General features: G+C 38.6%; 1 protein-coding gene across 6 annotated transcripts in view; it reads left to right on the top strand.

The window, feature by feature from the left end:
- Positions 1–12,277, top strand: part of DENND5A (DENN domain containing 5A) — a 70,079-nt gene extending 57,802 nt beyond the window's left edge. For all 6 annotated transcript variants that reach the window (XM_069803812.1, XM_069803811.1, XM_069803814.1 and 3 more), the window contains 8 exons: positions 1,958–2,079; positions 4,008–4,153; positions 4,712–4,830; positions 6,026–6,207; positions 7,068–7,150; positions 8,459–8,582; positions 9,586–9,754; positions 10,473–12,277. In XM_069803812.1, the coding sequence (XP_069659913.1) occupies positions 1,958–2,079; positions 4,008–4,153; positions 4,712–4,830; positions 6,026–6,207; positions 7,068–7,150; positions 8,459–8,582; positions 9,586–9,754; positions 10,473–10,656 (1,129 nt within the window). In that variant the 3' untranslated portion in view covers positions 10,657–12,277. The remainder of the gene's footprint in view (positions 1–1,957; positions 2,080–4,007; positions 4,154–4,711; positions 4,831–6,025; positions 6,208–7,067; positions 7,151–8,458; positions 8,583–9,585; positions 9,755–10,472) is intronic.
- The last annotated feature ends 321 nt before the right edge of the window (positions 12,278–12,598 follow it).

The following is a 12,598-nucleotide window of genomic DNA, read 5'->3' as shown; positions in this document are numbered from 1 at the left end:
AGACAGATTCTGGTTCTCTAGAGCAGAGTGAGTCAGCAGCAAAAATATGTTTAAAATGAAGCAGAGGAGCAACTTGCATAGGAGTGACATCAACTCTTTGTAATCCTGTGTGCTTTGTGCTGTATATTTAGGTATCCTACTTAAAGAAGGGTGTTCTAGGCAGCATGGATTTAAAGTGTGCTCCATTTTGCTTTTAGAGGAAGCAGTGCCAAGTTCAGTGACGTACTAAAAGTAATTGTGCAACTTCCGCCATTTTACAATTAACATGATTGTGTGTTGTTCTTTTTTGAAGTAACTGTTAGATATTTTAATTAACCCATTCTCTTCACTTTGCATTTGCTAAAAAAAAAAAAATATATATATATGAAAACTGAAACAAGTTTGGCTTCTTTCTAGTCTGCAAAGTGAGTAGAGTTAGGGAACAGAAAGAAATCACATAGCTTCACTCCCCTGAGACCTTTACATGCACAAGTAAACTGAGAAATCTTACACTTTGAAAAGGCAGGACAGCACATACCTTTGTGGACGGGGTGTCTCAACATGTGGTTCAGATAGTTCAAATGAAACGCGGACACAGTCACCCCTGAGACCTTTGTGGGTTTGCTACTCTTGTGGCTACAGGCAGGTTATGTTGATTTGAGGCTCAGAATCTTTATTTCCATTGAGCATTTCCCATCAGTCTCTAGTGTGATGTTTGTTATGTAAGTGAGAATATGTGCGTGTGTTAATCATCATTGATCTGTTTTGCAAATTTCTGGCTTGGTAAGTTATTGCTGACTTTTTTGTAACTGGTATCTGAGATTGAGGGGAGTTGTCAGGATGCCCTCCTGGCAGGAACAACCTATCCATGGCTGTGTCAGCATTTCTAACACCTAATTCATGCATTCATGACATTTTGAATGTTCCTCTAGTGTCAGTTGGATTTTGATGCATCTCGGCATGCTCTTCTTTTACGATTGTTCACCAACACTGGTATTATTTATTGGTTGCATAATTAACAAAAATAGCAGTGATTGCTATGTACAAGTGAGTAACTTTAAGAGTATTTTCCAGTCAAAATTTGCACTTGGAAAGGTAGAGGTTATAAATTCTCTTCAAGGTTTCTCAGTTGCAGGTCTTGTGGTGTTAAATTTTCTATGTGTTTGAGTAATTTAAATAATTATATAAGATTGTTTCCATTTGCAGTGCATTATTCTGCATAGGCGTTAGTGTCTCCACTGGTGAGAGAAGGCTACTGAGCTACATCTTTTGATATTTTCACTTAAAAGAAGTTGCAGTTCTGTGCAGTGTTGCAGTCCTAGTAAACAGTTTGCAACCCAGTAAAAGGGAACAGTAGGACTTTAGACCACCTTTGCATGCTTATGGCTTTGGTTATGTCAGGAGCTGTGCACTGTCAGCAGTGAAGCTATTCCCTAGCTTAATGTGTGGGTTGTTGTAGGCCCTGGGTTATCCCCTATAACCTAATACAAGCAGATAGTCCCAGTGTTTGCCCTAGTGTCCTTTGAAAACAGTCTTCTAACTGTCTCATGTCACGTGCTGGAGGACTCTCCCACGGCACCATCTGCTCAGGAGTATCTTACGAGGACTCTCTTCAGTTCTGTCATTTTACATGGATGGCCAAAAGAAGTCAGATTTTTTTTCCAAGAAAGTACAAAATTCCTTTTTTCCATCTTTTGAGGTGTTCTTGGGTGGGGGAAGACCCTTAGACCACCCCAAACCTTGCTTTCGAGGGGTGGCAAATAGTGTGAAGTATTGGTCTGATGCACTTGGGAGACTTAAGACTTGCAGAGTGTCGATATATGTTGGCACATTAAATACTGTTGGCTCTACCAGTATCACTTGTCATTTGTAATTGCTTGCTCATTCTTCATAGTTTACCTAATAAATATGCACAATAGAAAACATTTCACTGAAAGCATTTTGTTACTATGACAGATTATTTGTTTTGCTTTGTCAGAAAACTCTACAAGCGTTATGCATTCCTCCGCTGTGATGATGAGAAAGAACAATTCTTATATCATCTCCTGTCATTCAATGCTGTTGATTACTTTTGCTTTACCAATGTTTTCACAACAATCTGTAAGTATTTGCTTTCCCTGGAACTCTGACTTCCAGATTTGGTTAAGTCCTTATTCAAAATTCTAAACAGCTCTGAGCAGCATGCCATAATGTAATTGTTCTGCTTTCTTCCTGGTATCCATCTGTGTATGCTGTATCACTATTTCTATGATCTTTTCTGGTGTCTCTCTCTGTGTCACTAAAGGTTTTTGTTTCTAACTTGGTAAAATACGCAGCTTTAATCCTTTTAGTTGGGGGAGAGTTCTCAACAGAAAATTTTGTGGTGAGCTTGTTTGCATCATACTAAACAAGAACAGTATGGATTGTTCATTTTCGAGGTAAGAATATTAACACGCGCTAGGATTTAAAAAGAAAACAAAAAAACTTCCCTCTTTTCATGCTCAGCCTACTTTGCCGCATGCCTGTCCCTGAGTTTGGGATAACAATGAAATGCCATTGAGGGCTGCATCAGAACTCTGCAACACATTGAAGTACTTTTTTTTTTTTTTTTTTTTTTTTAAGATGTCCTAGAGAAACTTTTAACCTGTTGTTGCTGATGCTTAAATGTGTTACAGAGTTCTCGTGTTTGTCTGCCTGCTGCCACAGGACCTCACTAGTAGGGTGGAATAAGGAAAGACTTCAGCAAGGCTTATAAAATTCTGTGTGTGTGTGAAAGGACCCTTTTGGCCCCATAGTAGGAACTAGACTTGATGGTATGTTATGATCCATATTTGTGTGTATGAAAGACAGAGCAAGTGGACGCCTGAGCAAAATGGGTTTTGGTCTTGTGGGCAAGTTCTGGACGATGCTAAAATCTGGTCTGCTGGATGCAGTTAAATTATCACTTACTTTAAGACTATCAGCACAGAAAACAAAAAGGGAAACATTTTAATTAATTCTTAAATGCTACAAGCATCAAGCTTTTAAGAAAATCCAACCACCAAATGCTTTCTTGAGGGCACTGACAACTGAGGAGGCATTGAAGGAGAAATGTATTAAACGCCTCAGCTGAAAAGCCCTAACTGTAATCCATTTATGCACTATAAAAGAAGGGCAGATTGCCAAGAAACACAGTGACCATTCAGATAATTGGATTTTGTTATAAAAGTTTGGTTAATAGGGGGCTGTGCGTGAGATGCTAGGCAATTGAAGAGCGCATGCATTTCCTCAGGAGCCTCCTGAGTCAGAGAAGGGGCTGTAACTCAGGTGATGCTATGTTGAATTAGTCACTGGTAAACCAGGGGACCAGAAAGTGTTTGAGCATGTGTGTGGTGCCAGTGAAAGGGGAAGAAAGTTGTTTGTTCTTTTTAAAATCAAGAAGTCCTACAGTTAGCATAACTAAGAGCAACATGGTACAGAGAAACTTGCAGCATTAGAATGTATTTTCACTGAATTTGTTCAGCCATAGTAGTGAATGCTGCTGCAAGCAAGCCCTGCAAACAAAGACTTTGGTTAGTAATTGAATGGGAATTGGTGTTAGTTTTGTAGTGTGCACACACGCACACACACACAAAAGCAGGCAGTTAGGAGTTGAGCATTGAGTTGCATGCTGAACTACAATGTAGTCCTGGATACATGACTATTCTGTCTTTACTTCTTTGTCTCTAAGCTGGGGACAAGTAACCATTTTCATGACATGTTTTGAGGCTGGTAAATGAAAAAGTATTATACCCATATGAAGGCATTATTACCTCCATATTTCTTTTTTCACTTGACAGTGTTTTGCTATCAGCTCTGCTTCTTAATGACTGCTATGTGTACACTTCCTGATTGTCAGTCAGTGCTTAGTGTGCAAGTGTTAGCGTGATTAAATAGCGGCTCTGATGTTGTTTTAACATTTCATGGTACTGCAGTATTTTATGACTTATCATTTCCCCCTCTCCTCATTAAAGAGGTTACATCATTATCCTTCTTCATTTTTGAAGCATTATTTCTTCTTGTGTTTGCAGTGATACCATACCATATATTGATTGTTCCTAGCAAGAAACTTGGTGGCTCCATGTTTACAGCAAATCCTTGGATCTGTATCTCGGGAGAACTGGGTGAAACAGGAGTCCTGCAGATTCCCAGGAATATATTAGAAATGACTTTTGAGGTTTGTATTGCTTGATACAAGAAATGCTTTGGGTGTTCTGTTTGTTCAGTTCTAAATTTTTCCCTTGCTGTACCATCTTGCCATACAATTCATATCTTTAGCCTGTGTGGTTAGTTGCAAATACTTCCTGTGCTTGTACATAGCAATTTTAATCTATATTTAATAACACGCAGAGCAAAATGACTGACAAATCCTTAGTGCAAGGATGGACAAGACTGTCTTTGTATTACAACTTTGTGCTGTAATGGTGGGAGGTGTCATATCCTCTTCGATTGGAAACAAAGAAGTGATTCTGCTCTGATTTTTGTGTGTGCACATTGGCTAAAATTTACTTGAAAAATCTAGTTCAACTGATGTTCTTTCTGCTGATCAAAATAGTATTTAACAAAACAAAGCAAACAAATAAAGCAATCTACGCCTAAAAAGCGCAGAATCAGTCTTTCAGTCAGGAGAACCACATTTCTGATTCCCTGTCTGAGCATGTTCTCTAATAGTTTACTCTTCCAACATGATGCTCTCTTTCAGTTTACTCTGACAAACTCTTTGTTTAATTTGCAGTGCCAGAACCTGGGAAAACTGACCACAGTGCAAATAGGACATGATAATTCAGGGCTGTATGCCAAGTGGCTAGTGGAATATGTTATGGTCAGAAATGAAATAACAGGGCATACTTACAAGTAAGTATCATCCTGATGTTTCATGTTAGGTAAGTAGAATTTCTGCAGGGAGCTGGCACAGTAGGGCTTGTTTGATTAGAAAGGTCTAATCTTCTGGGACTTTGTGTCTACAGTTCCTGCTACCTGAAGGCATAGAAAAAGATCATTTGGCTTCTGGTGTTAAACAAATAGTGATTCTTAAAATTTAAACGGACATTTCAGTTTACAGATGCTCATGTCTAGCCTCAAAACACTGGTGGAGAAGATGAGTTGACTGTTGCACATCTTAAAAATAATCTGCCTTGAGCCCAAGGAAGAAGTAGCAAGTTAGAGCATGCTGCTTACCAAATATGGGTGGTGTATTTTATATTAAGGCTGAGTGCTCTAGGTGTTATACAGAGACCTTTGGACACAAGCTGGAACACAAGGGCTTATGAGTGTTAGAAACCTGTGTTTGCATAGTGAAAGTAAAGGAATAAGGTTTACAGTAAGAATTAAATTTATTTGTGTTGGTTACAGCATAGTTTTATGCCCTGTCCTTTGTTTAGAGAAACTGTCAGGCTCATGTTGGTGACAAATTGGTGGATAAGTCCATTCAGTTCTCTGTGCCAGTTTGTTTGTAATTAAATGAAGAGGCAAGATTCTATTTTTGGATGCTGTTCAGTTTTCTGATTAAGCTGATTAAACTGATATTAATGCTGGTTCATAGAAAGTGATAATGAGCAAGTGAGCACATGTGCTTTCTAGTGTCTGATTTAATATCCCAATTTAAATAGGTGCTTTGGTGTTTTGGCATTTAAGTATATGTTTGGGGGTTAGGTTTTTTTGTGGCTGGCCTACTATGTAACGTATTAAGTGAAAGCATAGATGTATTTCACCACACACCTATAGTGTGTAGTGGGTCTTCCCCTTCTACATCTTTTTCCTCTGCAGCCCTCAAATCATGTGCTACATGTAGGATGCAAGACAAAATCTGCTGCTGTTTGCAGATCATCTGGTGTGACATTTAGCACAAACTTGGAACTGAAAAGCTGTTTTACTTTTGCTCCCTCTGCCGGCAAAAGCCAAACCCAAGACTGTTATTTGTTGCTAGAGTAAAGTATTTCTAATAACTGTACTACCAGAATTTGGGTTTTATGAAACTGCTTAAAGTCTTTGGCATGGAACTGAATCTAGGTTGAAGGGCATGAATCACATATCTGCTTTATGTTCTTAGGTTTCCCTGTGGAAGGTGGCTTGGAAAGGGAATGGATGATGGCAGCTTAGAGAGGATCCTGGTGGGAGAGTTGCTGACTTCACACACTGAGGTTGATGAGCGGCAGTGCCGAACCCCTCCTTTGCAGCAGTCACCAAGCATGATCAGAAGATTTGTCACTATATCACCAAACAATAAGCCAAGTGAGTGGTAGGGGATGTCTTGTACTGTTCTGCATCATTGTCTGACAAGAGCTGCTTGCAAACAGAACTGCAAGTTTTCATGTATTTTAGAACTGTAGCTTGGAGAGGACCTGTGAAACTCACTTAGCCCAAACCTCTGCTCAAAGTCCAACTAACTTCTGAATTACAATCCTGAGCAACCTGTTCTAACTACTCAAGTTTTGAAAGTCTCCAAGGATGGAAGGAAGATGTCTCTAGACTCCTGGTCCAGTGCTTAGCTCCCCTAGTCGTGTTTTCTGTATTCTTGTCCTTCATCTATGGAATGAATGCTATGGAGGAAGGTAGAAATTTGCTGTCCTGTCTCTATCTATTCTTCATGGATGAAAAAGCTTGCTAGTGGTTTCTATTCATGGACTTTTGTTTTCAATTGAGATTGCTGTTCTAGGGTTGTCTTATTCCTGATAAATCAGGTGGTTACTTTGCTCCCAAACATGCTTGTGTTTACAGCGAAACTACCACAGGAAGTATTTCCAGGATGTCCAGATTTGGTGGTCCTAATCAAAGCACAGCTCCTTTTCTTAGCTTTGAGCCCTGGTCTGAAAATACACATAATATGTAAAAACCCTTCCTACCTGTTGCTGTGTTGAAACACCACAGTGTAAACCTCGATATAAAACCAAGCCATCTCCATTTCTGCCTCCTCCACAGTAAATAAAAGTAGAACTGGATTTCTATTACCCACAGTCTAGCACCTTTTCACTAACAGCATAAGTTATACTGGTTTGTGCTCCTCTTTTTTTGTGGTATGCCTTATCCCTCATGCACAGGTACAATTTCTCAAGTTGTTACAGAGTGACTGGGTATATTTTTGTGTTTTGCAGAGTTAAATACTGGTCAGATACAAGAAGCTATTGGTGAAGCTGTCAATGGTATTGTCAAGCATTTCCACAAGCCAGAGAAGGAGGTGAGGAGTTGTCGTCTGTGTAGTGGCACTCCTGTCTTAAAACTCTTATTAGTAAGCATTGGAGAATATATAACAGAAATAACTAAACTGAATGAACAGCAATCTGTTTGAAAATTTCTTAAGTGGAGAAAAAATGAGATGCTGAGACTACACTGTTGGAATAGTACATTCTCAAGTACCTCAGTTGTGCTGCTAACTGGAGCATTCTGTTAATTTCAGTGTTAACATTCTGGTATTGGAAATTGTGTTGTCAAATTCTGCCAAGGATCCTACCTGTACCACTGTCAAGAGTGTTGCCTTCCGTTTAGTTTGTTCTGGATTAACTGATATTTTACATCTACTTTGAGGACTGAGTAGGGTTTTTTTATGCTTGATTTGCATTATCTTTGCTACTTAAAGCATGAAAACCCATGGGCTGCTTTTAAAAAAAAAAAACACCAAAAGAAACAAAAAAGACCCACACTCAAACACCTGCCCCCACCCCCTCCGCAAGTGAAGCAGAAGTGCTCTCAAAGACTCTGGTACACTTCTGTGTTATACATGTAATCATCTTAACTGACACAGCAGTTATTTCCTGGAACAAACTTAAGAAGCATTCCTCTGTCAAACCATAACAATCTAGCCCTTGTGAGCCAGAGTGGTGTAGAGCACTGTTTGGGTATCTCTTGAAAGTCATTAATTTTTTACAAATAGGTTCTCCCATTCCTTCTGCACCTATCTTTTCTAAGTTCAGTATAGCATGGCGAATTCATATACAGGATAATTCTGGTTGATGATCACATTTACACAATAATCTCAAGTGGCTGTGCGCTGGTTTTGCACAATAGAATTTACCATCATGTTCTAAAGAAGAATATGTTTTTTTTCTGAAGTTTAAAAATTGCATTAAATATGTTTGGTGTGTTGATAAGCAAACAGTCTGAGGCACCTGCTACAATGGACCTGTGATCTTTATTACTTAGTAAAAGAGGAAAGTATTTTCTTAATTTTCTTTACAGTGGTCATCACTATAGGTAAAACCTGCTCATGGTCTTATCTTGGCCTTTTTGTGGCTTCATTTGATGACAATGAGGCCCTGAGACTGCTTTCTTCAGCCTCGTTCTTAGAGAGGTCAGCACATTTTTGAATGCTCAGGACTTGTGAGAGCTGGGCCATCCTGTCTGGGGCCACTGTTTGACAGTAGACTGTAACTTTGGGCATCTATTTATTTAAAAGCCGGTTTCAGTAATACATGCATGAGACACTTCTGTGTCCCAGACTTCCAAAGTGAGACAATAAGTGTGTGTGCTTTCTGTGTGTGCTTGGCAGAGAGGCAGTCTGACGCTCTTGCTGTGTGGAGAAAGTGGACTTGTTTCAGCTCTTGAGCAAGTGTTTCAGCATGGGTTTAAATCACCGAGACTCTTCAAAAACGTCTTTATTTGGGATTTTTTAGGTAAGTGGGAGGAAGACGTACGAGAGCCTGTTTGTGTCTTTGAATTGTATCCATCCGTGTTCTGTACCGCTGGTGTGAATAGCATACTTCTTGGAGGCATCCTGGCAGCTGAATTGCCCTAAGAGCTCTTGCCTCCTCATACTGTTGAGAGAAAGAGCATCTGTCTTCTGCCAAAGTTGACACTGTACTTAGTACAGTAACTGGACTTCTAGCAGTAGTAGTGTAAAACAAACTTTCTTAGTGAGGAAGAATTATTTAAATAAGGTGGTGAGTTGACATATGGTAACCTTGTTCTTAATTGAGCATACTGAAAGCAATCACACTTTTAAGAGGTTGAGTTGCCTTATAAAGTACAACCGATGGATCTAGTGCTATTGGTACTTACTGGACATTGTAATAAAGGGGTTATAAGCGTACATTTTTCACACAGTGGTCTAGATCCTTTGACATAGAGTTGAATAAATCAACTGAGTACACAAATACCTTTTAGAAAAGGCATTATTTTTAACAGTGTTTCTGTGTTTTGAGTAGGTGCTTTGACATCACTCTTCTCCTTATCATTTTACTGTAGCATCTCAACATTCAGTAGATAGGAGAACCTCTTTAGCACTCTTCAGAGGGAAGGAAGTGGAATCCCAGTTTTACACATGGGGAACACAGGACTGAATCAAACATCAAAAAACAAGGCCTAAATGTACCCTTTCAGGAAATTAATGGATGAGCTTTGAATCTAGGCCTTTCAGCTTCCAAGTGTCCCCTCCATGACACAGACACTCATGCTGATTTGCCAACAGTCCAGTATAAGCATCAGATAGCCTTACGGATTTGTAAGCTTGCTTACAGGGAAAGTGTTATACTGAGGTGGTATTAAGTTTAATCATCTAAATTTGATGATCATAGTGCCTAATTATTTTATTCCAAGCACAGGAGAATGATATTTCAGATATTTTAGAAATGCTATATGCACTCATTAAACTTCATTATCTCCCACCATTCTTTTAAGAAAAAGCACAAACTTACTATGAGACCCTTGAGCAGAATGAGATGGTCCCAGAAGAGAACTGGCAGACAAGAGCCAGGAATTTCTGTCGCTTTATCACTGCTATCAACAACACCCCTAGAAACATTGGGAAGGATGGCAAGTTTCAGATGCTGGTGTGTCTTGGAGCCAGGTATAAACAAACTTCTTTGTTATTACTATTGATATTTTAATAAAATGAAAAGGATGTTGCGTATTAGTAAGATAAAGCCACACAACTGCTGGGTTATGCAGTTTGACTATTACTTACACAGTTCTCTGATGTAACTAAAGAAGGATTAAGTGAACCGTGCCCTGACTGAGCTCTTAGGCACGTGAAGCGTGGGAAATCTGACACACAAAACTGAATATCCCAAAGAGCTGAGCCACTGAATCAAGAGAAAAAGGTAGTAGGCTGGTGTGAATAGCCTCCCTCTTGTATACAGCTAGCAAGGAGAGAAGGCAGAAACAGAAAACCATCCAGCGGTGAGGCCTCTCCAGTTAATGGCTGAGTGAATTCCCCACCCTTCACCTACTCACTGTAGGAGATGGGTAGGAGGGAAGCTGGGACTATCTAGAAGCCTCTTGACACAAAGGCAATGAGGAGGCTAGTGACTTTGGGCCTGCTTGGGAATTCCAGGCCTCCTAGGAACCGTATCTTCTGATGGGAGGGGTGGAAAAGTGTCTCTCATGAATGCTCCCTTCTTAAACAAGTTCCACAGACAGTGAGTCCCCCTTCCCTGTCTTATAAAAATATGCAGAGAAGATGGTAGGTCTGTTTAGAAGGCAAAGAATAAAAATCATGTCGGTGAAAATGAGAAATTAACTTGGCTTTATTTTTATTTCCAAATTGCAAATTGCCACTTTGTCAGAGACCACCTTTTGCATCACTGGATCGCCCTGCTTGCAGACTGCCCAATTACAGCACAGATGTATGAAGACATAGCACTGATTAAGGATCATACTCTTGTGAACTCTTTGATTCGAGTGCTGCAGACCTTGCAGGAGTTCAACATTACGCTGGAGGCATCTCTTGTCAAAGGAATCGATATTTGACCTCTTGTCCCACAGGAGAAACTGTCTTTAAAAAAAAAGAAAAAAGCAACAAGGAGTGAAGCTTGTTAGTATGCAAAAGTTCTGTCTGCCAGTACATTGTATCGTGAACTCGTTCATGGCCCTAAAATGCAACTTTGACTTTTCTTGAAGGAAACTCCAAAAACAGTACAGGCAAATGGATAGAAGCTGTAAACTCAATGTAAAAAAGAGGATTTTGGTATAAATCTATTTTAGAGTTTATTTGCCGATTTGCTTTTTACACACTTTCATGTGAAAGAGATAGAGATGAGTATTGTGCAGCTTATTTTAAAGCTGCAGTATTTCCTTGCCATAGAAAATGTGCAGTGAGCCTTTCAGCATTCTGTAAACTTGCCTTCAGATATGCTGTATGTCATAGACCCCAATGTATACACTCCATTTCTGCTGAGAAGGTCATTCTATAGTTTTTAAACTAATATTTTATATATTAACATTATTACCGATGTTTGATTTTTAACGTATTGGGTCATGTTTTGCTGCAAGGGAACTACGAATCTGATGTGTGCTTTTTTTTTTTAATATCTCCAAAGCACTGATTTGTCAACAAATCATTTTTTCCTTTATTTTTGTTGTCAGTATTATTTTTAGTGAAATCCAGGAAGACTGAACCATGAAATGTGCAGAGATCAAAGTAATATTTTTCATATTGGTACGTAATTGCACAGAAGAAATTAAGTGTGTTTTTTAACTGATGTTTTTTATTTATTTAACCTATTGTTATGTTTTGTAAGTTTGTCTTTAAAAAAAAATCTAATCTTTTATGATACAACTGGCTATATTATGTTGCAATTCAGAATTTACAGTGCAGCCCACTTAAATGAAAAACCTGGAATAATTGTTCACAACACAAAAATGTTTCCACTTGAACCAGCCTTTTGAAGTTTGGTATATGGTTGCTGCTGGTAATTCTCTTAACTGCTAATAAAGAGGGGCATGAGTTCCCCAAATGCCAGATGACTAAATAAAGATGTTTATGCCCTCACAAAATAATAATGGTATACCTTACTAACAAATATAAGGACTTCTTAATTTTTCTGAAAAGACAGTGAGTGGTAAGGTTTCTTTTTTTCCTTTTGAATGAATATGTCTTGGGTCCAGTTGTCACAGTCTGCTTCATTTGGGATACTTTTGTTTTTAGCAGAGAAAGCTTTAGTCCACTTCTATAGTAAAACACAAACATTTTGAAAGCTTAATTTATTGGAGATCTGGAACTTGGCAAATGCCTAAAAGCATCTCCGTTCATTTGACTCCTCTGATTAAAAATATCTTTGAAATGAATATGTGACTTAAGAACAGGCTGATTTATCAGCATCACAAATTACTGTACAGAAGTTCAGGGCTATGTATTTAAGAGGTCTCCACTGTATAAACTTATCTCAGTATTGTCTCTCTTGAGAAGCAGAGTCCAAGTTTTTTGCTTCATACAATGTTGTAGCACCTTTTCTTTACCTACAGCATAGTCACATCTTGTGATAGTTTTATTTCCATAATTTATAAGTATAGCACATGTATTAAATTTTTGACTATTTTTACTTTTGTCCTATTTATTTCATTATTAAACTGAAAAGTTCCTTTGTCACTACTTATCAGAGCAAGATTCTTTTTTGATTTCACAGTAGCATTAGGAAGATGTAAGGGCAATGTCCAAGCCATTCCTCATGCTGGGTGGGTGTGAATTCTTTCACAGCCTGGAGCTTACAGAAGCAGTTCACAGAAGTATTTTGTGTGTGCAAGTTTGGTTTTCTTGGTTTTTTTCCAGCTTTGGAAGGGCAAAAATAAAACAGATGTACTTTATTCTAAGAATTTCATGTATTCAACTTAATATGCTGGGATAATCTGTATATGCTTGCCCCAAATTGCTTGTTTATATATTAATAATAGCAAAAAAAAAAAATTACAGCGC

Source organism: Haliaeetus albicilla, chromosome 16, assembly GCF_947461875.1.
Source record: "Haliaeetus albicilla chromosome 16, bHalAlb1.1, whole genome shotgun sequence".
NCBI lineage: Eukaryota > Metazoa > Chordata > Aves > Accipitriformes > Accipitridae > Haliaeetus > Haliaeetus albicilla.
This window is presented reverse-complemented; position numbering and strand designations above follow the sequence as displayed.